Source organism: Uloborus diversus, chromosome 1 (genome assembly GCF_026930045.1).
Source record: "Uloborus diversus isolate 005 chromosome 1, Udiv.v.3.1, whole genome shotgun sequence".
Taxonomy (NCBI): domain Eukaryota; kingdom Metazoa; phylum Arthropoda; class Arachnida; order Araneae; family Uloboridae; genus Uloborus; species Uloborus diversus.
Genome location: NC_072731.1, coordinates 83,065,340 through 83,092,869, shown reverse-complemented (window position 1 = coordinate 83,092,869; position 27,530 = coordinate 83,065,340). Strand labels below are relative to the sequence as shown.

The following is a 27,530-nucleotide window of genomic DNA, read 5'->3' as shown; positions in this document are numbered from 1 at the left end:
TCAAAATAAATAAATAAATAAAAGGCTCAATAGGTATAAACAGTCGGTTTTTTTTTTTAATTAAAGAATCTTTTTCCTTATCCTCAAGCATAAGTACAAAATATTTCATTCGTGACAATCTTGATGGGATATGCATTTTTCAATGTAAAAGTAGCTAAAACAATAAATCTTCTCTCGAAATTTAACATATAATTTTTTCTTGAAACCAAATCCCCCCCCCCCCCCCCCCCAACCCCTTCTTTTTTAAGAATAACAGCAATGAAATATGAAATAGAAAGCTAGCAGTTCATAAAATATTGCAGGATAACCTACCACATTTATTTGTAGAATCCATCAAAAATTTCTCTTTGTGCACTCTTTTTCCTTCTGTACTGAAAGAGAACTTTAACGTACAGCGGAATCAAGAATAAAACTTGTGTTTGGGTAGAGAACCGAAAACGGACTGATTCTTATCCCACTGCATCCAAATAAATTTCTCCCTTCCGTTATGATACAGTGATTAAACTAATGTTTTCTGAAAAACGATCCCCCTCCACTGTATACTTTTTGTAGGTGCTTCAGGAGAGAAAGACCGAGTCAAGAAGGAACAATTTGGAAGTTTTAGGCATCAATCTTCAAGAGAAAGTGTCAATGAATTTCTGTGACAAGTTGTAGTAGAAGTAGATTTGGGTAATTTGCGCTTTTATAAGAGCCGAAAGCACTTCCGTGGCAGGGTCCGTGGTGTGGTCTGGTGATTAGTGCTATCTGTCTAGTATTGTTCTGCCCGAGGGTAGGAGTAGTGTTACAGAGTGCGGGTGGCGCAGAAAATCTATCTGACAGATAACTGGGCAGTAAAACTAGGCCATTATCCATTCAGACGCCGCCATTCACTGTAAAAAAAACTGTAAATTTTGAAGAAGTTATCCGTATTTTTTACAGAAAAAAACTGTTCGTAATAAAATACAGGATTTCTCTGTTTTTTTGAATCTGTAACCGGTTATAAGCGTTAACTGTTACCATCGCCTCACCGCGTACTTTGTTTTTCTTCGAAATTTCGCCCGCCTGTTTGGATTTTGGTTCTCGTGATCATGTTTTTTGATCTTATATTTATTTAAAGCGAGTAAGTCTTAAATCGTTTGCAACTTCCATTTTATTGCATCCTAATCAATATTTTATTATTATGTTTTTTTGTCATCTGTTACAGAGGCATATTCGGAAATTTACCTTTGTATACATGTATTTCGTACTAGTATAGTAAATATTGAAATGTATTTATAAAAGTATAGTTTCATTTTTTAATCTTCATAAAATAATAAATCAGCTTGAATAAATAATAAAAATACGGAAGATTTCTGTAAAATAAACGGAAGAAGCGTCCTGGCTGACAGTTTTTTTCCGTAAATTTTACAGATTTTTTTTTACAGTGTTCCTGGAGCATTCATTGCATAAAAGGCCGCGCTGTTTACAATAGAAGACTGAAGAATATGTTTTAGGGCCCTTCTACACTCGACTACTCGTACACCAAACCGATTAAGAATCTCCATCATTAGACACGGGGGGTCAACGAGTCATCCAACAAGATCCAGTTGATCCAGTACGGTTCCTGCAGCGGTGATATCAAAGGCAATGAAGCTCTACTTGCAATAACACTTTAAATTTTGCCCCATCCAAGCCTTGGTTTCTCGGAGATTCGAGAGGGAGGACTTTAGGTGGGAATCATAGGGAAGTTTTCAATTTTTCAATTTTATTTTTATATGTTAGAGTAACATGTATGAACATCATAGGTGAAAAATTTTTTGCGGTACGATAAGTAGTTTTTTTTAACACGCTTTTATTAGCTTCACCTGTATGTATGTATGTATGTATGTATGTATCTTGTAACGGAATCTTGCAGCTCAAATTTCGCCCATTTCCTGCGATCGGATTCTTTTGAAATTTGGCACGCGACCTCAGACCCGATGACAATGCAATATTCTATAATCAAATTAATTAATTAACTCTTTTAATTGTTGGTTTCCTCCAATTTTAATCAATATTTTCGCATGAATCCAACAATAAAAAAAGAAAAATTAAAAACAATACATTAAAAAATGAACGCAAAAATTATTTAAAAATATCTAAAAAAATCTTTAATTTTTCTGCATCAGACAAAATTTGTTCCAATCTTCCAAGGTAATTAGAACATGAAATATAATTGTTTTTAACAAATTTCATGCCAAAATTTAGGTGAGCCTTCATTTGGAAATTCATTGCTAATCACACCATTGTTGAACAAAACTTTTATTCAAATGCATCTCAAATTTTCAAAGTAATATAAATATGATTTCCGCAAACATACATCGATGACTCAGACTAACTTCCCATCGGGGTGTACTTGTCTTAACTTTAAGATATTACCTCGCACTCGTTTTATAAATAATTTCGTCAATTCAACTTTTACGAAAAGAAGTAATTGCGATTTTCCCTAATAATTCTCCAACTTAAGACTAAAAAACAGAAAAATAAAATAATAGTTTAAAAGACTAAAAAAACACGCTTTCGTAGCAAAATGAACTAAAAAGTGAAAAATAATCTTTGGATGATAGTTGTTGACCAATCACTTAATTTTAATAATACAAAAAAGCGTGGGGGGGGGGGGGGCTTCTTATCAGTTGTCTTGAATTTCTTCCATTTGTTGTCCATGCAAAAATGTAAATAGACAGCACCTCACGGTTTTTTGTATTACATCTCTACATAGTATAAAATGAAGTCTCCAAAAAACGTCTGTGTGTTTGAACTCGCAAAACTCGAGAACTACCCAGCCGATTTTGCTGAAATTTTCACAGTTTGTTCCTTTTAAGTCCTGAGAAGGTTTGCAGACCAGTTTAAAAAAAAAAAAAATCGATGAATAGTTCTTTTTTTATTCTAATTTAGGCTTAATTTTCACAAAAACTCACGAATATGTGGGTGAAAAATTACTCGCAAATAGTAATATTATATATCGTTGGAAAGGGAAGAATTTTCCGCGTTCTACGCAATTTGTTCCAATGCTCTAACTTAATTGCGACGGGAGTTTTTTACGTTTTTAGCTCGAATTTTTTTAGGCTTAGCTGAAATTTAAGCACTACTTTCTTCATTAAATCCATCAATAAAAAGTGGATAGGAATTGTCCCAGAGTTTTCTTTTTGACAGCATTGGAAAGAGCTCCATTTTTTCACTCCAGATCTAACTGGACCTATACCTAAGGTCGAAAATTTAACCATCTATTTCCATTAGAAAAAAAGTTACAAGCGAATTAAATGAAGTTCAAAAATCTGTTCTCGATTCAAGTTTTTAACCATTTTATTTTGCGTTTCCACGGTAACACTTTTTGAATCCATTGTTAATTTCCATCTCTTCTCATTTTCAATTCTCAAACTTATTTTATTTTGTGTTTCCATGGTTACGCCTTTTAAATCCATCTTTCTCATTTTATTTAAATTTCTTAAAAGTATTTTATTATCTGTTGTAATTGTTTGGCAAGAAAATTTTGCATGATGGTTTTTTCCTTTCATTTAATCCTGGTTATTGAAGATACTTCACTTGACGCAATGTTTTTTTTTTTTCAAGGTAGACCGGGCAAAGCCGGACAACGCAGCTAGTAAAAATTAAGTGATTGGTCAACTACTATCATCCAAAGATTATTTTTCACTTTTTAGTTCATTTTGCTACGAAAGCGTGTTTTTTTAGTCTTTTAAACTATTATTTTATTAAATTAATTTTTAAAGTTCAAGCGCTTGTGACGTCAAATGGCATAGGAAGTGACGCCATACGCTCTTCCGATAGGGGAGAAGCCGAAGGACGTGCATTCGACTTCGAAGACGAAACGTAAAAGGCTTATCTCCTCGCATTTAACTCCTCGTGTTTCTGGAACATTAAACCTCGGAAATATTCGAATATCATCATTGATGTTATTTGAGGAAGATTATTTAGATTTTGCTTTAACGAATCCGGCCTCCATAGTGTGTTCAAAAAGGATTATTGAATTTCTAAAAAATAAAAATATCAGCGCGCTCAAAATGTCCCTACCGAAAACAAGGATCTTCGGTGGAAGGCTACCCATTGTGACCCTGTGACGTAAGCTCGTGACGTTTCATAAGAGCGCACTTTTGCGTGTGGATTTTTGAAAATTCATTAAAAATCAATCACGGTGTTTTAAAATTCGGCGACGGCGAATTTTTTAGTTTTGAGGGTCAATTAACAATATCCAATAGCCAAAATATGAACATTTAATAGGTTGCAACTTCCCTATTGCCTCCTCTCTCCTTGACTTACAGAAACATAATGCACTTTGTTCGTGTCTGGTACTAGTTTTTTTTTTTTTTTTGCATCCCCCTCTCCCCCGTCTACACCACTGCAGTCGTACAAACAAATTTTTTAACCAACTTTTTCACCACAAAAAGTTAGTTAAAAAAATCATTTTTACATGAAATATTACTATGTCGATAACAAAAATTTCGGGGGGGGGGGGGGGACTCTGACCTTTGGACTCGACATTTTTGCGTTCGACGAACCTCACCGGCCGACCGGTGAGTAACCTATCCGATAATGCACCGAGCCGACACGTTCTTTCAGCTATCGGTTACCATTTTAAGCTGTTGATTGGTTGATTGATACAAGTGATCAGTAGCTGTCACGTGATCGGTTAACTGGTAGCGACCGGTTGAGCTCGCCAAACGCAAGCATTGTCCTGTGAGATAAATAAATACCTTTGTGCTGAACAGTAAAGTAAGACAAAACAACGTAAGTAGAAGCACAAATTTGTAATTTACAAATTTGTGCTTCTACTTACGTTGTTTTGTCTTACTTTATTGCCCTGTGGCATTCAGAGGTTGCGTTCGACGAGCTCGACCGAGAGCGACCGGTTAGTTAACCACGTGACAGCCAATGATCACGTGCTCCAATCAACCAATCAACAGCTTAGATTGGTAACCGATGCGGTAACCGGTTGATCATAGAACCCTGCGGTTAGTAACTGGTTACTCACCGGTTAACCTGTGAGGTTCGTCGAACGCAACCAGAATAGGAGGTGGTGGTCAAGCTGATTTTGTGAACTGTGTTGACGATGGATATTTGTCAATGATCCCCAACCGATGACAACTTTGAGTGAGATCATGATTAGTGTTTAATAAGTTGTCTTCAGATTTTCTATCACTTTCATTTGCAGTCTCTCTCTCCAGTGCTTCACCTCTTTTCATATGTATTTCTAATAAAATTATTGCAGTTGGCAACACAAAAGTGTAATTTTATTGGCCTGTTATTAGCCAATTGCTTTTCACAACGTCTCGCTTTCGTGACGTCAAAAGTGTAACGTTGGAAGGTGAGTCAACGCAAAACAATCTGTTTGTTTTTCTTGAAACAGGTGACCGGTCATCGCATATGGAAGGGTGTCCACGTTTCTATGTTGTAAACACGGTATGTGTACCTGTATCGAAAAAGGAGGTTCTATGAAAAAAGATGGAATCTATCGTATTTATATGATAACTTGTCCAAAATTATAGCAAACAAGTTGTATATAATGTTTCATCTGATTGCGCAATACTGTGATTATATGACATCTAACTCCTTTCATTATCTAAACCGGTATCTCTCTTTAGTTGATGCATCGTGAAATAAACTAAGCTGATATTTTCCTGTGAGCGTGCATTGTAGTTTTCTTTTTTATATTATTCCTTGGTATAAGTGAAGTATTTCTTGATGACGATTTATTTATCAAAAGCGTATTAAAAATTAAACATAAACAATTACTTCATGTTTCGTAGTATGTTTGATTATAGATGAAGTAAAAAAGTTCATTTTATTGCATAGCACTTATTTGAATCAATGAACTGCTTTGGAATTTCTTTCAAATGTTGGTTAACTTAAAACATGTTTTTGTTGTAGATTGACTGTTGATGAAATATTTTTACATAATTTTGTTTATCATTGTTCAATCTTGATTACTAAACATTCCAAGACTTTAATGACATTTAATTCATCTGAAGCTATGAATTCTTGTGGTTATTTTATGACATTTGCATGATTTTAAATGTCAACTTTTTCGGGCCCTTATATAAAAGTGACATGTAACTTTCTAGTGTCCTTAAAACAAGGGCTCAACGACCCAAGAAATCGACTTTTTAAACTTAAATTTTATTGAAAAAATGTATTAGATGTTTTAGTAAAACTAGGAGGCTTGGTTGTAAAACCCCCATTGACAATTGATTAGTTGAATGCTTTTACCCATGCCCGGATCAACAGAATCCCACTAATAAAGTTGTAAATATATATTGCTGGCCTCTGTGGGCCTTACAGATTTTGTTGCAGGGGGGAATCATTATAGATATGGGCCTGCTTTTACCCCTGAATATCCATCCCCTTAATTTCCTATCTGTATGACGTGAGACTTGCTGTTTTCTGCACACACATAGCTCTAACACAAAATAAGTAATAAAATGTCTATTCTGGTGGAAAGGGAATTTTTTTTTGTGAAATTTAACAAAACAGCTCAATCAAAAAAATTTAAACTTCTCTTGAAGCATTTAGCTAACTTTTCAAAATACTTAAAAAATTGAAAATAATTTAATTGAAACTTAAAAACTAATAAATTCCGAAGTAAAGTAGAAAAATAGAAGCAATTTCAAACAAGCAATCCGGAATTTTTTAAGGGGGAGGTGGGGGGGATTTGTTGATCTAGGTCTGAAAGACAATAAAATTTAGTTTTTCTAAGAAGCGTAATGTTTTAATTTAGGGAATAGCTGTTAACCATGCATTGCAATGTAATTCAAACCATTTGTGAGTTAAACTTAAGAAGTAGTGACTACGTAAGAACTCATTTTGATTGAAAAGATGAATGTTTAAATTAAAAGTTCACTGATACATTGAAAAACGAAATAATGTAATAAATATTTTTATAATTGCTTAATTTACCAATTCTAACAAAAATCATTTGTAGTTACAAAATAGGCAACAGAACCGTGCATTGGCATTGTCGTTTATAGTTGTTATGCTGGATTTAGTTTGGCATACTGCCAATGCAACACAAATATGGAGAGACAGGAAATGAAATGGGACAACATGACCATGGATTGGTGTATTGAACATTGGTTTGGTGCGGAGTTCTAAACAAGTAATGATGTGAGACTTGCGGGACACCAGTGTATTGCAATGCATCATCCAGCTCCAATCAATAGCACAACCGGAGCCTTAAGCCTTACTCTGTACATCAAGGATTATACCCTGTAAAAGCCCCTGTTTGTAAATATTGCAAAATTTTTTTTTTTTTTTGAAATTTTGCTTCATGAAAAAGAGGTTGCTGTTATTCAAAATAAAATAAAATAATAAAATCTTAATAAATTTAACAAAAGGATTCTAAGATAGTAGAATTCTTTTCCCAGTGGATCTTGCAAAATTCCAATTTGGATTCCGAGTTTTTTGTTGGGGCAAACGCTTTTGCACTTTTTATGATTCATTTATTTATTTTATTTTCCAATTTAAAAGCAAGCTACAAACTATAAAAAAAGCAGAAATGTCAAAAATTTTAGAACATAATTATTTATTTTACTTTGTATATCTGTTTACGAAACATTATTTAGCAGCAGGATTCGCTGATATATATCGGTCGATATATATTATGATATATATCACAATATATATCCAATATTTATTTTGAAAATATCATGATATTTTCAATATTTATTTTATAAACTACAGTATTTTCAGTATAATTAATCATAGTAATATTGTTCATTTATTATTAAAAATAAACAAAAAGGTATTTTTATGATGTATTAATACATCATTAATGTAACAAAGTAATGTGCCTTTTTTATTTTATAACCGCTCTTCAAGAAAGGGTCTAAAGGGAGTGCGGGAAATAATAGACCTGTGAGTCTAACTTCGGTGGTTTGCAAAATTTTTGAAACATTGATAAAAATTAAGATAGTAAATTTTCTAGAGACTAATAATCTATTGACTAGTTTTTAGTACGGTTTCAGGAAAGGTAAATCTTGTGCAACTAATTTATTACATTTCTATGACAAAGTTACCATGGCTTTGGACAACAAGAAGCCTGTAGATGTTGTTTACATTGATTTTCAAAAAGCTTTCAATAAGGTACCGCATGTTGCTCTACTTAGCAAATTAGCTAATATAGGAATAGGAGGGAAAAATTTCATTTGGGTAAAAAACTGGCTGATCGGAAGGAAACAAAGGGTAGTTGTAAGGGGAAATTATTCTAATTGGAGTGAGGTTTTAAGTGGGGTTCCTCAAGGATCAGTGTTAGGGCCTGTTTTGTTCATTGTTTTTATGAACGATATTCACAAGAATATTTCTGAGAACATGAATTGTTTTGCTGATGATGTCAAAGTTATGGGGACTGTAGATAATGAAGAACAAGCAAAACAGCTGCAAGAGGATCTAGATCATATTACGGAGTGGGCTGATAAATGGGGTATGGCTGCTAATGTTGGGAAATGTCAAGTGCTACATTTAGGGCATGGAAATAAGTGTACAAGTTATTATTTGCAAGGTTCAGTCATTAGTCAGGCAGACAAAGTTACTGATCTGGGGGTCTTAATAAGTCAGGATTTAAAGTTTAGCCAACAGTGCAGCATTGCTAGTAACAAGGCCAATAAGATGCTTGGGTTTATCAATAGATCTATTTCAAACAAATCTAAAGTTCTTCTGCCCTTATATAGAAGTTTGGTAAGACCTCATTTGGAGTATGCTGTTCAGTTTTGGTCTCCTTATCTCAAGAAAGACATTAATGTATTGGAAAGGGTTCAAAGGCGAGCTACAAGGCTAATAAATGGACTTTCTCACTTAGACTATGATTCCAGGCTTAGAAGGCTAAAAATGTACGGTCTTGAGCAAAGAAGAAACCGAGGGGACATGATTCAGTTGTTTAAATTTATTAAAATGAAAGATGTTACGGGGCTGAAGTTTAGCACTGAAAACAGGACAAGGGGTCATTGTTTTAAGCTATTTAAATCTCAGGCTACCACGGATGTTAGGAAAAATTATTATTTTAGTAGGGTAGTGGAACCTTGGAACGGTTTACCGGAAGAGGTGGTCATGAGCAAGGGAGTAGATAGTTTTAAGAGGGCCATTGATCTTCACTGGGGATTGTAAATTGACTAGGACCAGTCTAGCTGGGCCCAGAGCCTGTTGCTGGGCGTCACTTTTGCATTTGTATTTAACCATAAAATTATTAGTAATGTAACAATTTTAATTCAGATATTAAAAGTGCTTGATTTAAAGATTAAAACGTTAGTCAGAAAAAAAGAAAATGTCTTATGACTGTGCACCGACCTATGCATAGTTTTTATTTCTGAATCATATAACCGTGTAAAAATGGCTAACAGAAGAAAAATCAGTAAAACAGCTAATACTTAATTAACTCCATTAAAATTGATAAAAATACAAAATGAAATATTAGATACAAATAATGAAAGAAACCTTAATTTTAGGTATACATATTGTAATAATAATATAAGAAAATAAAGAGTGATTTGTGAATGCAGTTACTATTTTGAAGACTTTTGTTTGTGCTGGTTGAAAACATCGGATATATATCAAAATATCCGATCAAAGATATCGGATATTTTCCATATTTTCAAAAATATCATGATATTTTCAAATCCTGACAATCAGTAACTTTTATTTATTCATTGTTTTGATATTTTAGTAAGTCATTTGTTTTACTTAAACAAGTGATACTTGTTCAATGAAATTATTACCAAGTGTTTTTGACACATCAAAATACTTTGGGGTAAATAATGTAAGTCTAGTTCATCTGTAAGTGTTTCTTCGGAGAAAAGTTGTTGTGTACAAAGTTCTATCAAAATCTTAATAAAAACGTGGTTAAGCTGTTAGATTTTACATTAATTACTACTCATCTGCTCTCAAAACTAGCCCTAGCAAAATTTTGTACTTTTTCTCTCTCTCCTTTTTTTTCATTTCTTTGCTGTTGCTAAAAGTCCTATGGCTTTTAGTTTTTTTTTGTCCCCCCCCACTTTTTCAGTCCCAATCACCGCCTCTGCATATCTCGAATTGCACATAAAATGCTGAATTCAAGGTATGCAAGTTTTTCAGATTGTAGAATGCTTAAAATTTTTTTTAAATTAGTGTGCTACAAGAAATAAAAAATGGAAACTTAATCTTGATCGCTTTTGAATGTATCCAACAATTAATATGTGCAGGCTCTATAAAATTTGGATTTCTTTATTCAGATGTTATTTAGGAAAGAAAGTATACATTGTGAGCATTTGTAATATGTTAATCCCCAAATCAGAATACTTAACAATGCAACATGAAATCATTTGACCAAGATTGTTTTGCAAGTACTTCAAGCATTGTAATAAACAGGACCAACGTAACCTTTTCCACAATATCAGAAGCATTGAATCAAAATTGTTTCATACAGGTTTTTTTTTCTTTCAGTTTTTAAAATCTTCAGTTACTATGCATTTCTATGGAACCTAAACCGATTGAGATTCTCTAAAAATATTTTATCTGCTTTCTAAAATGCATAGAAAGAGCAGAGATACAAAATTTTATAAAAATCCGATCCTAGGTGCCAAACCACGTTTTTTAGTTTTACATGGCATGAAGGAGCAATTAAAATAATATTAATAAATAAATAAATTACTAAAATAATAAAAGAAAGGAATCGAGTTTAATCTTGAGTATAATAAAACTTTCGAAAATTTATTGAAATATTTTCAGGATGCAAAAGGATTGAAATCTCAAACAAGACAAGCAATTTTCAACGACGAGGTGTTTCAATGTTGACATGTTTCCAAAACATACATTTATGTAGGAAGTTGCAGCGGTGAAGATCAATTGGGAAAAATAAGGAAAAGGAAAAACTAAAAATGCTAGAAAAATCGGAATATTTTTAGATTTAGAATGTGAAATTTCTGCAAACTGCTGATTTTTTACAAATATCTTCCAGCTCAAGATAGCATTTCGCGAAATCTACAGATAAGTTCAAAGTAAATCTAAAGTTCCTGCAGATGACTTTTTGAATTCAACGTTTTTTGCGAGCTTTTTGCCGAATTATCATAATTTCTGGGACTTTTAGATTTTTTTCTAATTTAAAGAAATCTGCAGAATTTGTGCAAAATTATATCTTGAGTTGGAAGATATTTGTAGAAAATCTGCAGAAGTTTCACAGAAATCTGTAGAATTTCTGCGGAAAATTTGTCTGAGTTTTCCTCTCCCATTTGAACAGAATTGTTCTGTAGCTCAGACATCTGTTCTGCGAGGTACGTCGCAAATTTAATAGTATTCTGCTTTGGGGATGTTAATATTACACTATTTTCCACTTTCAGGTTTCAAATTATTAGTCCTAGAAGAAAGCTATGTGATTGGTGGCTAACTTATCAGCTGAAGTTTGAAACATAGAGACATATCTGAATAATGGATCTGTGCCCTGGTAATGAAATTTTGGACATTCTTTTTGATAAAGATGATCCCCTTCTTTGTGATGTTGATTATTGCATGAAAGAAGATATCACTGAAAGTCTGGAGCAATTAAGAGAGTGCATTCAGGTAGGTCATTCTGATAGTTATAATAGGTGTGCCAAATTTTAAAATGTTTAGTGTGACTGTGAGACATGGTACAAATTGCTAAAAATGAAAGATATGCATAAAATGAGTTTAGTGTAACCATTTTCAGGAATTCAAGCCACCCTATAATTCCAAAAAATCCAGCATTTAAGAAAAATATCCTATATTTTTAGTATCCCTAGAACAACTTTCCAAATTTTACAACAATGCAATACCCATTGCTGTACTGTGATCCATTATATGTTGATTTGACCATTTGATGCACAGAAGTTCCAATGATTGACATAAATATTTGAATGATGTTCATGAGAATGTGGAAGGAAAATTCCATCGATAAGTTTTGAGTTTTTATCTTTAAACTCAAGAATGAAAATGTAAAGCGATTTAGCTGTACATTGTAAGATTTTTGGACGTTTTGTATGATTGTACGGTCTTATGGCAGATTTATACGAGTAGTGCACACAATTTTTTTATCGGATAACAGCATGGAGAACATTTTCATTTGTAGAACTTACAGGAAAAACTTGTTTCAAACAAGTTGTTGATAAACCATTTTTGAAAGCTGCTCAGTCAGCAACTTTTAAAAGTTTAAGTTCAAAAAAAAGAAAGTTTATTTATTTACTTATTTTTAAATTTATTTATTTATTTTTTGCTTATAAAAGCACAGATCAAGTGAAGGTAAGGATTTGAAAATGTTACAACACTTTCAATTTTAATGCTTTTCTTTAATGGTCAAAAAAAAAGTAGAAATAACCACATACATTGTAAGATTTTTTAAGTTGGCATGTTGGCAGCTATGCATGTGTTATTGGGAGCTACCCTACCTTAACTTTTTACCTAATGAAACTCCAAATTTTGCCTACTAGAAGTAACCATAGACAATGGCCCGGCTAAGTTCCAATTATTTTACTCATGAATGAAAAAATAAAATAATGCCTCGTTTATGGAAATAAAAAAAAGAAAAAACTTTTAATGTCTAAAAATTGAGGCCAATTTAATATCAAAATAGTAATTTTGTTAATTGTGCAAACAATGAGCTATTTTAATGATTAGTGGGAATCTAATATTAAGCTCTCCTAATTAAAGTATGGCTTAATTAGCTGTTATTCTTTTATTTCAAATGTGTGTGTGTGCTAAAAAATAATATTTAGTAAATTTTAAAATATACTGGCAATTTATAATTTTGGTAGAATGCCTAAGATTGATGTATTGACCTTCTAGCAGCTAATTTCACCTTAGAAATAATGACATTTATGAGGTCTGTCACGGAGGTGAAGAATTTTCCATTAATATAGGCCTAATGGATACATTTTTCAGGGAAATATTTTGTTTCTTCGTTGCTACAATCTGCACATGTTAAGCATATGAAAACATGTTCCTTTCTTTTTTTTACATTAATTTACATCTCTGAAATTCAAGTTCACGGAAATGAGAAGTCACAATAACCACACTTAGTTTTTAAAGCAAAATCCATCTTCTTGTTTTTGACAAAAATCTCACAACTTCTTTATGGCTGAAAATAAATAACGCAACACTTGTATCATGGAAAATAGAATTTGATGTCATTACTGCCATGAGGAATGGCATTTTGTATTTAGATAACTTAGGTGAGAATTTATGGTGTGACATGACTCCTTATCCTACTAAAAAAAACTAAAACACAATATTAAAAAATTAAATAAACTTAAACAATTAGTATTTGAGACACTTGTGAAAGGAATAATAGATAAATAAGTATGTACTTTTAATTAAACAAATTATTAAGCACATAAACAATCTCACAAGGTGTGTGACATGCCATAGAGGTGTGAATTCACATGTTGTGAATCAAAAATATACTAAAATAAAAACTATTATTAAAAAATTGTTGGCAGGTTTAAATAGATAGATTTTTGATAAAACTAAAAAGCATTGTTAAATGAATTGTTCCTTAAAGTTTTTTCTGTAAAAGGCGTATGACATAAAAGTTATATTTGTTGAAGAAGTTCCTATAATGAGAAAAGATAGTCAGCATATAAAAATTCAATATTGCAATACTTTCTCCAAATTTCTCGAATCATCAGAGAAAATGTGCTGAATAAGGACATTTTTTGGGAGGTCACAATGATCTCTAATGGGAGTGTTATTGATTTTTTTTTTTTTTTTTTTGCTACTGGTATGGACTAATATAATTTTTTATGTATTTTTCAAATCATTTGCAAAATTTGCTTATTGGCATTATCCTAAGACTATTCTGCAGGTAATCAAAAGTGAAACAGAGTCTGTTGTTTCAGAACACTTTATTTTTGTTATGTAAATGATTTTATCTATGTTTTATTTGTAACGAGATTTCTTGTCTTCTATAGACTGATACAAGTGCTCCATCTGAAGATTTTTGGAGTGCATTTTTGAGAGATGTCGAAAAAGATGATTTCTCTTACTTCATTGGGAAAGGCACAAGTGACAATCCAGAAACTGACTCTGGGTCCTATTATAGTGGAAGCTTGTCTCCACAAAGTGCATCATCAGGCTATGATAATGTAGATGCATCAGTAATTGTAGAACCTATTTGTGTAGATACTTATCCAGATAAAAGCGTGGAAACTAATCGGAATTCCAATCCTCCTTTCATACAGCATTGTAACGCTGCTGCCCTTCCTGATTCATCTACTATTGAAATAGGTATTTATTTAGTTTTTCCTCTTGGGAAAAATATTATTTTTTCTTTTACTTGAATAAAAAGTTATGACTAATACTGAGTGGTAATTCTTAAAGTTCCAAATAAAGTTAAATACTTTCCTGAGCTTGTGCTTTGTTTTCCGTATAAATTTTGAAAATAAATATTATTAATAATTTTTGTAGTAAAATCTGTAAAGTTGACCACCCTTGTAAGTTGACCGCTATTTTCAGGCACAGAATTAGATCTTATCATATAATTCAACATCTATAAGTTGACCACCTGCTTAAGTTGACGACAAAAGTAGTGCCCCACAAGTGGTCAACTTACACAGGTTTCACTGTTCAAATGAAAAAATATTTGTTGAAATGTTTGCTGCAAAAAAGGTGCAGTCATTCAGGGTATTTTGAGCCATTCTGGTTCAATTTAAATGACTTCAAATTTTGTTTCTTTGCAGGGAAAAAAAAATATATATTCCTCAGAAGGAATATTTTTTCTCTTACTTAAATCAATTAACAAAACTGGTATGTTTCCCATATATCTAAATACGTTGCAGTTTATACTGTAACTTTCAATTTTTATTCCATCATAAAACAATAGAAATATTTAAAACTATTTCCTTTATGTTAAAGCTAATTTTCTTTTGTTTTTTGTTAAAAAAATCATCTGAATGTGATGAAAAACTTTATTTTTTGTATCTCACATGTCATTAATTTGTATGTTGTTTGAATTACTACTTTCTATGACCTTGGTCATATGGCACTTTTTTTTTTTTTTTTGTCTTCCGACAAGTGCGATACAACAAAGGTTTACTATAATTGAAAATTTGTAATGTACATGAATATGATAATTATTTAAAAATAGGTAATAATTTAATCATTTAGTAATTTTCAGCTTACTTGATTACTTAAAATATAAATTTTCATCTCTCAAAGGGTGACGCCTATGTAGCAGATGTGCTTCAATTGGTGGCTGCCCATGCCCACATAATTTTAGTTGAAATTAAATGGTGTTTTAATTTTCTCAGTAAGATTACATTTCATAAACTGTTGTTTCGTTGCAACTTTATCTAGGAAACTATTCTTATTTCTTTTCAAAATGACGAATAGATACTCCAATTTCATATAGAAAACTAGTTGACCCGTGCAAAGCATTGGCGCTCAACAGAAGGAATTCAAAAATCCAGATTTAAGTATTTTTTAAAATAATAGCACAAGTAGCACTTGTTTATTTTCTGCTGTAGTGATGAAAATTTTTTTTAAAATGATGTCTAGTTTGATGATGGCATTCCCACAAAAAACACCTTTATGAAACTATTTGAATGCTAACCCCATGCCATGCCGGCGTCACAGTTTGCTGTAGGTTGAGGAACAACTATATTTCTCTGAAGTACCGAATTTTTAAAATGACAATCAACTATACCATGCGATCTAAACTCCGTAATTAATGCTCAAACAAAATCTTATTTCATTTGGCATTTTTGAAAAGGCTCTATTTTCTGTTATTACTTCTGTTGCTATTGGTTTTTAAAAAATCTTCCATTATGATTTTTTGTGTATGTGTGTATGCTTAAAACTAGGATTAAAAAAGCAGCTGTCCCATCCTTTGCATGGGCTAGAAAAAAGTTTTTCTTCTCCCCAGTAAAATTATAATGTGACTTGCGTCCTTCTGTCTCTGAGATACAGATTTTAAAGTTACATTTTGTCTTTTCAGGTGCCGATATTGTAGTGGAGACATCAGAAGTCTCTGTATGTGAAGATTCTAATAATTCAGATTGTGAATCTCTTAAAAGTGATACTTTGCTTGAATTTAACGTAAGAAACTTTCTGAAATTTAAAGTTATAGTTTTAGGTGTTGGGAAGCAATTTTATGTATTTCACTTTTTCCTCTGCATGGTGCATCTATTTTTACAGAATTTGTTATTTCATGAGTAAGCAATCTAATTTTTTTCTTTGCATATTCAGATTCTTTCAAAAATGTTCATTTCATGTTTTGAAGAATTAAGGCTTCTTTTTTAAAAACTTGGTAATAAAAGTCCTCCACACTTGCATCTCCCTACTTTTTAAAATTTAGACTTTAGCTCCCCATTTCTTAATTTCATTAAATTGTACTCGTATTGTAACTGTCCTCTCACTCATCCCTCCCCCCTCATGGACTACATTACTGCTCGTAATGATATACAATGTTGCCAGGGATCTGCCCAAGATTTTCCATAGGGTCCATTTTTTGTGAAAAATCAAATAATTTTGTAAAAAATGAATTAATTTTATGAAAAATCAAATAATTTCATTAAAAAAAATTGTTAAAACGAAATTTTGGAATTTAGAGATGGCACAAACTGCGTCATTAAAACTTAAAGTTGAGTATTTTCCTCTTCTATGTTGAGAATATCATTGTGGAGTGTTTTTCTAGTATTTGATGGAGGGAGGGGGGGGGGGGCATTGCTCTCTCAAGTATCAATATTTATCTACAATTGTACAATATGTTAAATTATACTAGAAATATTTCTGTACAGTATTTAAAATAATTGTAACAAAAAGAAAAATAAATAAATAAAATAAAATTCGGACAAGGGTTTTAACTTTTTGACCCAAGACACTCTTAAAAAGCAGAGAATTTTGTTTAAAACTTATAAATTTCGTGATTTTAACAAAAATAAAAAGAGATTTTATTTCTTTACCTTTTAACAAAGCGTACTAAACATCAAAAATTCGAAAAATCGAATTCCCATAGCGGATGCAAAGAGATCGCAATTCTCAAAGTGAAGGCATCAAAAGTATAAAAACTGCTTGTACAAGAAATATTTTTGATAAAATTATTTTAAAATTGTATTTTAGAGTCTTCATATCATTAACATCTGTGGACACAGTTGAAGCAAAAAAGAAAAAAAAAAAAAAAAAAATGAAACCACCGATTCAGCATTTTAATATTTGACTTATAAAAGAAAATGGAATTTTGCTTTAAAAACTTGAAATGAGAGTTCTAACAAAAATAAAGAGACTTTTCATTTATTTGCATGCTAATAAAGCGAAGTTAGCTTGAAAAAAGAACAAAATATGATTCCATATCGGATGTTGAAAGATTTCATTTTTCAAAATGTAGACATCTAAGGAAAAAAAACGGTAATTAAAAGAATTTATTTAAAGTTAATCATCCTTGTTAGCATTGAAAAATCAAACCCATATAATTTTTCCCAAAATAACAGTTTAACATTGCACCTCACGTAAAAACGGAAATATTGACAAACTGGTAAAATGATGAGAATATTTTCTAATCAAGTCATTATAAAGGTTCAATGCCAGACCCTAAGTGGTGATAATTTTGAAGTTGGTAAACTTATCTGAATCGATCATATTTTTTCCCCACCCAAACTATCCCTTTGCAGTTCTAAGTTCATTTCGCTGATATATATTATTATTAATATTGTTTATTAAATCATGAGACGGGAGAAAAAGTGCTTACCAACGCCTTTTCAGAAAAGTTTACAACAGCACCGCTGCTAATTAGCTGTGATCAAACAAACAAAATTATTTAAAACCAAACTTATTTTTCAGCTGTTAATTTCTTTCCAAGAAACAAGCATGATATTTATGTGGCAGTAGCAATTATTTATCACTTGCAGGAGCATCACAAAAGTGCCGATTTTTTTTTGCAAAATTAGCAGATTTTGTATAAGCTGATCTCTCTAATATGACTTCAAAAAAGGTTCCAAAAAGTATCGGGGTTTTATACAAACAGAAATTTGGAAATATTTGGAAATATGGAAATATGCATTATTTTGCTTTCAGATTTGCTCTTTCAATAAACAATTTGTGAAAGGTCAGAATTTTGTGAAAGGTTCGTTTTGGTTGATCGAGATTTTGTGAAAGGTCCGTTTTGGTTGATCGGATTTTTGTGAAGGGTCCATTAACGGACCAAAATGTCCTCTGGCCAGACCCCTGGTTGCTCAACCTTTGTTCTCCCCTCCCCCTCCCAAAATGACAATATTAAAAGGCAACCAACCATATGTGTAGGGGAAAATAAGTGACGCAAGCTCATGACAATATTTTTTTTAACAACATGCAATAATTTTATACCAGTACAATAACAGTACCCGCTCCTCATTCTAGCTTACCAAATTGTTTATTATTACTTGGATTAATTTATTTAATGCAATATTCAACATTGCAACCATTCTTGGAAGATAATTTCTGTATTTCCATTTGTTGTTGGAGCTGAAAAGCCTGTTTCTACTAAGTATATTGTTTCAAATGATAGTAGCAATTTAGTAAGTAACAGGGTTGCCACGCCACAGGGAAACCTGAAAAAACAGGGAAAATACAGAAAATTTAAAAATCAACCAAAAAAAAAAAAGAAAGAAAAAACTGGGAAAATCAAGGAAATTTTAAAAATTTTCTCAAAAACCTGGAAAACACTGGGAATTTTTAGGTTGAAAATGCAAAATCAATGCTCAGATATATTTACTACTGAAATAAATAAGAAAATATTTTTTTAATTATTATTAATCAAGTTTAAAAAAATTAAAATAATAAAAAGGTACTTTCACTTCAGGTTTTTTCTTGTTTTTGTTTTAGTAAATACTAAAATGTCTTATCATAAAAGCAAAAATTATTTATTTTTCAATTTGACGTGCATCCTGAATTTTATGCTAATTTATTTTAGAGTTTGAAATTAGTCATCAATATTCATTGTTCTGCTTAACTTTTTCGACTAAACTTTGTTTTTAGATTCAAGTAATGAATGGTTGGGAGAAGGCTTTTTTTTTCTTGTATAAAAAGTTAAATATATATATACAGACATGCCAACTGCTCCGCTTTGAGCGGAGTTTCTCCGCTTTACAGTTCAAACTCCGCTGATCCGCGCAAGTTCACAAAAACTCCGTTTTCGAAACTCAATTGTTCTTCGTTTGCTGTATCATCAAATGATGATAATACAATTAGGGCAGAACTTTTATTTACTAATTTCCTTTTGGAGCACAACTTGCCTATAGCCGCATCCGATCATGCAAAACCTTTATTTAGAAAAATGTTCCCAGATTCGGAAGTGGCAAAAAAATACGGATGTGCCAGAACTAAAACAACTGCTATCATCAAGTGCTTAGCAAGCAACACTTCTCAGGAACTATCAGACTCTCTAAAACATTGCAAATTTGCATTAGGAACTGATGCAAGCAATTCTGCATCTTTAGAGAAAATATTTCCAGTTGTGGTGATTTTCAACGATAATGGAACTATCTCTACACGTTTGTTAAGCCTTCCAAAGTTAGAGGGGGATTCAACAGGTAAAAATATGTTCAATTTACTGGACGAAGAACTCTCAAAGCGATCAATACCGTGGTCGAATTGTGTTGCATTTTCATGTGATAATGCTAATGCAATGATTGGTAAAAATAAAGGCTTTACAAAATTTTTGTTGGAGAAAAATCCTAAAATATTTGTCAGTAGGTGCTCTTGCCACCTCCTACATTTAGCTGCTAAAACAAGTGCCAAAGCATTGAGCATGAATGTTGAAGACTTTTTAGTTGATACATTTTACTACTTCAAAAAAAGTGCAAAGCGGGTCGAATTCTTCAAATTGTGCCAACAATTATGTGAGCTTGAAGAACATAAAATTTTAAAGTATGTTTCGACAAGATGGTTGTCCATGTTGGATGTGATCACAAGATTTTTGGAGCAATGGGAATCGCTTACTCTTTTTTTTGAGAGTGAAGGTGAAAATCCATCTGAAAAGTGTAAAAAAATAAGAAAAATGTTCAGAAATTCTGCAACAAAGTTGTATTTGCTATTTCTGCAGAATACTTTACCTGTGTTTACAGGTCCAAATGTTCTGCTGCAGACCGAGGCACCACTCATCCACCGATTACGTCGGGAGTTACTTGCTTTCTTGACAAAGCTTATAGCAAATTTTATTTCCCCAGTTGCTGTTAAGGAGGCCGACTCAATCCTTAAATTGAAGTTCTCGAGCAAAAAACGACAGAAGTGTGATGAAGATCTAGTAATTGGCAGTAAAACTAGACAACATCTAACTGATCAGACTTTATCTCTAAATGATAAATCAGAGTTCTACCAAAATGTTAGAGACTTTTACGCCGTAGCCTGTCAGTACATAGTTGATAAATTTCCTTTAGAGGACAATACATTACTGCATGCTGAAGTTGCTGATGTCAACATGAGATTAGAAAAGTCTTTCTGTTCAGTGGACTATTTTATTCAACTGTTTTGTGAGGATTTTACCGATGCTCAAAAGGGTAAAATTGAAAGTGAATTTTCGCTCTATCAAATTGATGAATTTTCAAATGATATTCTCAATTGTGACAGGACGGATCAGGCTTGGTTTCTAATTAGCCAGCTCAAAGATCATCGAGGCTGTGTCAAATATGAAGTGTTACCCACTTTGATGCGAAGAATTTTGTTAATTCCTCATAGCAATGCAGCTTGTGAGCGTGTGTTCAGCTTAGTTAGGAAGAATCAAAATGAATTTCGGGCTAATTTAAGTGTGTCAACCTTAGAATCGATAGTTATCGAAAAGTCAAAATTAATGTCTAAAAGAACACTGTTATCAAAAAGAATTTACTAAAGAGGAACTCGTTAAAGCAAAGAAAGCAACTGTAATGTTGCTGCAAAAAGCCTAATCTAGGTACTGTCATTTTAACTTCTGTTACTCATTTGATGTGCTTTTCCCATGACATTTTAAATTAATTTTTATTTGAAGTTGACTGTATTTGAGTAATAACTAATTTCAATAGTCATTTATTGTTTGTATATTGTATTTGCTAAATGTAACAGAAGTGCTGGTAATAAAAAATAGATGGAAATAATTTTTTAATAATATGTTTCATTTAAAATCCACAATAACACTTAGTGTTCCCATTACAAATTATTAGTTTATCACAAAGTCGCTGATATGCAATTTTCTCGCTCGCAATACTCGAATCTTGGATCTGCGGAAAAGTGCTCCTCTTGAGCCTGTCTGAAAGTTGGCAACCCTGTATATACAATCACCATGTTATTATTTCAGTTGAGAAATTCTTCTTTAATAAGTCGTATTTTATATATTTATTTGATATTTCCCCCCCTGTAATGAAACTATCAGGATTTTAAAGTTCTTTTTAAATATCAGTGTACGCTTGTTTGTAATGTTGCATACAGGAAAAACACAGGAAATTTTTTCCCCAAAATTCAGTGACAACCCTGAGTATGTTGCAAGTTACCATCCTGAACCGAGGCTAAGGCAGAACTACCAGTAAAAACCCATCAGCTCACCTATAGCATCCATATGCTGCAGTTTCTTGCTTACTTGCAATCATCAGCTCGGACTAGCCATAAACAAGGCAGAGGTAGATGCACTTTTATTAAAACTGAAATTACCTTCCACTAATGTCTAAAATTAATTTATCACACCAGCGGAGGTCCACAAACCTGATGTAGCTCACCTTAAAATGAACTGTAAAGCTTTCTGTTCCGCAAATAGCTGCAAGTTACTGCCTAGTGCTAGGACAAAGGCAAAGGTGCAAATGATATTGAAAATAGAAGGCAGATAGTGACATAAATATTCAGGTGATGCAAAATTGAGAAAAGATATATTATGTCTAACCATTCAGCTAATTCTGTGTAATACACATGCAATAGTCAGAGACAAGAAGTTGTTGCAGATTTACAGGCTAGAGGGCCCTTTTTAATGCATTTTGGGAAAAGAATAATTTTCATATACCTTTTTAGATAACCTTTGGGCTCCCATGTAATGAGGGCGCCTTGCAATTGTGGCCTCGTTAACCCCCCACTGGCAGCTAATGTTTTGTGGTTAACTCAGCTCGAATGAGAAAACTCATTGTAGGTTTTTATTTTTGCTTATTCTGCACATAAACTTCCCATTTTCTTTTCGGCGGGATTAAAAAAATTGTGCTGGTATGCTATAAAGTCACTTTATACTTGTTTCTAAAAAATTTTGCAAAGAAAGAAAAACATTCAAAACATTTTTTAAAAATAATGTTCTAGAATATATTGCAGTGTGATGTAATAAAATTTATGCATATAATGTGCGCTCAAACCTGTGTTTCATAGGGTCTTTTTTTGGCCGATTTTTTTTTTTTTTTTTTTTTGTGCTATCTAGCAGTAGTTTTTGTTGCGAAAATTTTTTACAGCTACTTCTGAAATTTTGAACGATTTCTTTTATGCGATTTTTTTATGTGGTCCCTATCCATTGCACAAAAACAGGTTTGACTCTAAGCTCAAGAAAAAAATCTCTATGCTATTGTAAGGAATAAGAAAAAGGTGCTTTTAAGCACATTAAAAATAGCTGTTACAGTTTGCATTTGTACAGTAAATCCCAGAATAATCTCGTGGGAGCTTTTAAGACACTATATACTTTAACTACTGTTGTTTATTCAACATAAAATTTTCCAATCACAAAAACTTCTTTCCTAAAATAAAATAAACTACATGTTAATTAAAAAAATAAATGAATTATTTATTTTCCTGTGTTTTAAATTTTTTTCTAGGAACTTCCTCCCAAAAGGAGAAAAAATTCAGATGACACATTTAGTTATCTACCAGTAAGTAGAATTTTTCACTAACTACCATTAAAAACATTCTCGTGTCTCTGTTTTGATTTTTTATTATAAAACTGTCCCTCAATTTTATATTTGTTCATTATAATTTTTTTGTAGCTTATGCATATTTTGCATAAAATTATGAAATACGAATATTTTGGGAAATCTCTAATGCTGGTATTATGGTATGTTTTAAAATATACCAAATATTTGCTGTTGCATATTCGATCCAGTATTAAACGTTGTTCTTATAGCTCCAATAATAACTCAAATTCTAAATTTATTGTATTTAAAGTCCAGCTAATGTTATTAATTACCGGATAAAGTAAATGCACCTTCTCAAACAATTCTTTTTGTATTAATTTAGAGATTTTTTTACTTTTAAAGAAGTTTGGATTTTTTTCTTTTACAACAGAAAAATGAGAAAACAATTAGCGGAGTGTTGTTTACTTCTCATCGGTAATGCTATTACAAAATGCAACTGCAATTAGTTGCTTTGGTAGTGTTGTAATAGTTATGAATTTCTTTTCATAGCAATAGCAACTCGTGCACAAAGGAACTTTTTATCCAATACAGTTATTGACACAGTTTAAATTTATTTGTGTAAAATATTTCTTTCTAAAACTAACATTTCAGAGAAAAATATTATGAAATATTTAATAATTACAACTAATTAATATTTATTCTTATGCATTATTAATATCCCAGTAACTGCATATTGATTAGATTAGACTCATTTAGCTTTAGCGTAATTCTGGACAGTTTTGGACACTAAAAAACACTTGTCCTGTGCAAAAGAACCTAAGAAATTTAGCTTAAAATTTGTGCTGCATGGTTTTAGCTCTATACATCTTTCAATGAATGTTTAGCTATCATTTTCTGTTACAATATCAATTTTTCCTTTTGAAATGCCTTTAATCAAAGTAACCGTATGAATTATTTTTGTGAATGTAATTTAAGAACTTTTATCTGTAGGGGACTCAGATTTTGCATTTGACCGAAGATGAAAAGAAATTATTGAAAAAAGAAGGTATTGATATTCCTACACACCTTCCTCTAACCAAGGTAGTGTAAATAAAAAAATTTATAGTAAATGTTTTCCTTGTATTTCGCAAATAATTATATTTAAGTCTGAAAGAACTTTTAATAATCCAAAGACTTCTTTAAAAATTCTATATTGTCATGCATTTGGATGTGTAACATTGATTGAACAATTTTCTTCTAAAATAAACGTTTTCGTTTGCATCAAAATTTTGCTATTGAAAAAAGCTTTGAAAGAGGGCAATTAGAATTTAGAATGCATTATTTCAGAATTTGTGTGGTAATTTGCTTACAATATTGGTCCAGTAGGATCTGGGTTCTGGGTTCTTTCAACATCATCTCTTTTGAGGGTCTTAAAATGATTATTCAAAGCGTATAAAGTATTTTTTGTGTTTACCAGAGGGGCGTCTCAAGCCTAAACTTTTTTTTGGAGGGAGGGGGGATGAAACTCCTAATTTTACCAGATGATAGAAAAATAATAAATGGATAAAATGTGTGCATATTATGTACAGGGGTGTTTATGACCCAAAAATTTTAGGCTGACAACAAATTTTAAAACAAAAAACCTTTAAAAATGTTTTTATTAATGATTTCAAATGCATATTTGAAGAGTTTTTTTTTTTTTTGGGGGGGGGGGGGGGGCGAGCTTCCTCATAGTTTCAGAAAATTTCAGTTTTCAGAAAATTTTACTTGAGTCCACTATTATCCCTGCTATGCTCGAAATCTAATGTAAAGAGGCAGTAAACATTATGGGGAAATTAAGAAAAATCATAATTTTAATACTGTATGTATCTCCACATGTTCGAAGTAGTCAATCAAAGTTTACCAAATTTGTACAAATCTTGGGGGGTCAAACTGATGTCCCATCTGGGCACCCCCTGAATTAATACTTTTATTTATTTTTACTGTGTAACAGTTAAACTGCACTTTAAAAAGTTTAGTTTGTAGAATTAATTACACAGGATTTTTTGATTTTGGTAAAGGTGTAATTTTTAATTTTCACGCAGTTGATGGACCTACAGTGAAATCCTGTTAAAATGACTATCAATGCAACAAAATATCCAATTCAGTGAGATAAATTTTCAGTCCCAATTTAATTGCCATTACATTGCTTAAATTCCATTACAACCAAACTTAAGTTACAGTAAATAAAACGTGCTTCCCTTGAAGTTTGTTGAAACAGGATTTCAGTGTTTTACTCTTCTTAATGCGATCTGAACCCCTATATTTTTCATCTGCAGTCAATTATATTTGCATTTAAATATTTTAATTTTGTGATGCAATTCATTTTTTAAATTATCTGAGAAAATATTTTTTAAATTTTCCATTGCAGGCTGAAGAAAAGGAATTAAAGAGGATACGAAGAAAAATAAGAAATAAAGTAAATATTTTAAACAGTTTGAAATTTCAGTATTTTCTCATATATTATGACTGCTATGTGTTTCTATTTTTACAGCAATCTGCTCAGGAAAGCCGTAAGCGTAAGAAAGAATATGTTGATGGTTTAGAAACCAGGTTTGTATAATATCCTAATATATTTCCCTATACTGTTTTACTATCAGTTAATGAGTTTTATTTCTCTATTTTGGAAAACTTGACAATGACTAATTTTTGACTTCTTTTCATTAAGGGTGAAGTTGTGTACGTCTGAAAACATTCGACTACAAAAGAAAGTACATACACTTGAAAAGCAACAAAAGTATGTTCACTTTATAGCTGTTTCTAAATTGTTTTAAATTGATTATAAAATGAATTTTAATTATCCTAAGTGTTCTTTGAAAATTCTATATTGCCATGCATACCTTTCAGAGAGAACATTGTAAATTAAGTATGTTTACTATTTGGCTATCTTCTTTTAAGGAAATATTGAATTGGTAACTGTTCAAGATAAATATCTTACATAAGCATATTTTCTCAAAGTTGTCCTCCCCCCCTTGAATCTGGGATATTGTCAGTGTAACTTTTCTTGATTTTGTTAAAAATAAAATTCCTGCATGAAGCGACTACTAAAAATGAAAATGGGGGCTATAAAACTGAATTAAAAGTGTCTACTGGCCACTTGCTACTACATAAAATTTTGATTTTTCAAGTCAACTTCTTTTATATAGAATTCCTAGAAAACCTAATTTTTCAATTGCGTATTAACATTGTTAAGCTCATAAGTTAAGTCATTGTTAAGTTCTTCTTTTCAGGGAATATATTATTCATTGATACTGATCAACAGTAAAAAAAATAAAATTTTTGTAATTTTTTTTTTTTTAAAGAAAAGTAAAAGAGATTATTTTTTTTCCATAAGACTGTGGAAAGAAAACTTAAAAGGGTATTTCAAAATGGTGCATATCTTTTTAAACAGAAAAAGTAGCCTTTTAAGTTCAACAAATCACAACAATGTATATGTTGTACCATTCCAGATATAAAGAACTTGAAAGTTTTTGTTGAAAATCACAAGTGAGAAATGAAGCTTGGGATGCCATCCTTGGCTGCCTTTATCTCGGCCCAGGAATTTTATTTGTTGAAACCAAAATTTCTCACGCCTTACTTTTTCATGAATTTTAACATTGTTACATTTGAAAAATTCTGAGACTATGAAGGTAATTTTTTTTGCCTGAATGGATATGGATTATGCTCTACACTTCTATAATCCAAGGTCTTTGGGTCTTTCTCATGTTTCAATAAAAGCCACACCAATGACATAAGATAAAGGGCATACCAATAAGAAAACAGTATTAAAATCTGTCTCAGGAAGTTATTTTAGCAGAGCTGCCACTACAGACTAAAAAAGTGATTATTTTGTAGAGTTGCAGACTATGACGACTATTTCAGCCTAAATTAAGCCCAAAATGACTATTTCGTTTAAAACTGCTACTATTTCGGCCTTAAAGTGACTAAAATGTAAAAAATGCAAGCGATGTAAAAAAAAAAAAAAACTTCGGCTTCAAGTATCATCAGTTGAACTTTTCTAATTTTGAAATCACGCTGTCTGCTAAATTATGTGAAAAGCCGCCAAATGGGCCAGCTCGGCTTTATTTATTGCCAAGAATAAGTAAAACCAACTTTTTTTTATTTTTTTGTCCTGGCTCTATCAGGTACCCCATTTCTTCCCAATAAGAGGAACAGAAATAACCTCAGAATACCAATAACGTTGTGAAGGGAATTATAACTTCGGTTTCGGGGGTTGGCTATTTCAACCTTGTACCTTATTGTACTTCCTGGTTGGGAAGGAAATATGCAGTATAACTAATTCAATGGCAAAGTAAAGTTTAAAGGGGCAAACACTGCTTTTTTTAGGTACCTTAGGTTAATCTAGATCATTATTTTCTGGCAATCGTACTTTTTTTCTCTGCTTGATGTTCTCTGCAGCTACAATATTCGGACGACGATGTTATTTAACGAACATAGAGCATTCAGCTTTATCATTATTATTATTTTCATTTTTCTGTAACTGTAAATAAAACTTAAGTGTGTAAATGTAAATAAAAGCTAATGATTGTTTTATCTGCTAAAGTGATAGTAAATTAATAGAGTTAAGCTTTTTTTTTTGTGATTTAAAAGCCTGATTTACCATATTAAACACTACAGTCTGTTATTAATACTTTCTTGTGCAATATCTTACTTTTTTCACATTTGTCAATACATTTTAATTTTGTTAACTATGAAAGGTTTTGGGGATGACTTGTTAAATTTTTTCAACCACATGCCGTATTAATAACCGTTACAATTATATTGGTGCTAATA

General features: G+C 31.7%; 1 protein-coding gene across 1 annotated transcript; it reads left to right on the top strand.

Moving 5' to 3' along the window:
- The first annotated feature begins 5,356 nt into the window (after positions 1-5,356).
- On the top strand, positions 5,357-25,623 carry LOC129228112 (cyclic AMP-responsive element-binding protein 3-like protein 3). The gene is made up of 10 exons (XM_054862790.1): positions 5,357-5,412; positions 11,313-11,532; positions 13,896-14,211; positions 15,920-16,020; positions 22,704-22,757; positions 23,730-23,819; positions 25,129-25,176; positions 25,252-25,310; positions 25,426-25,494; positions 25,605-25,623. Exons 2-10 carry the CDS (start codon positions 11,401-11,403, stop codon positions 25,621-25,623), a joined length of 888 nt encoding a protein of 295 aa, XP_054718765.1. The 5' UTR covers positions 5,357-5,412; positions 11,313-11,400.
- Positions 25,624-27,530: the final 1,907 nt, after the last annotated feature.

Coding starts and splice junctions, on each gene's coding strand:
- LOC129228112 (XM_054862790.1), top strand. CDS start 11,401: ATGGATCTGTGCCCTGGTAATGAAATTTTGGACATTCTTTTTGATAAA. Junction 11,533..13,895: donor AATTAAGAGAGTGCATTCAG/GTAGGTCATTCT, acceptor TGTCTTCTATAG/ACTGATACAAGTGCTCCATC. Junction 23,820..25,128: donor CACACCTTCCTCTAACCAAG/GTAGTGTAAATA, acceptor TTTCCATTGCAG/GCTGAAGAAAAGGAATTAAA.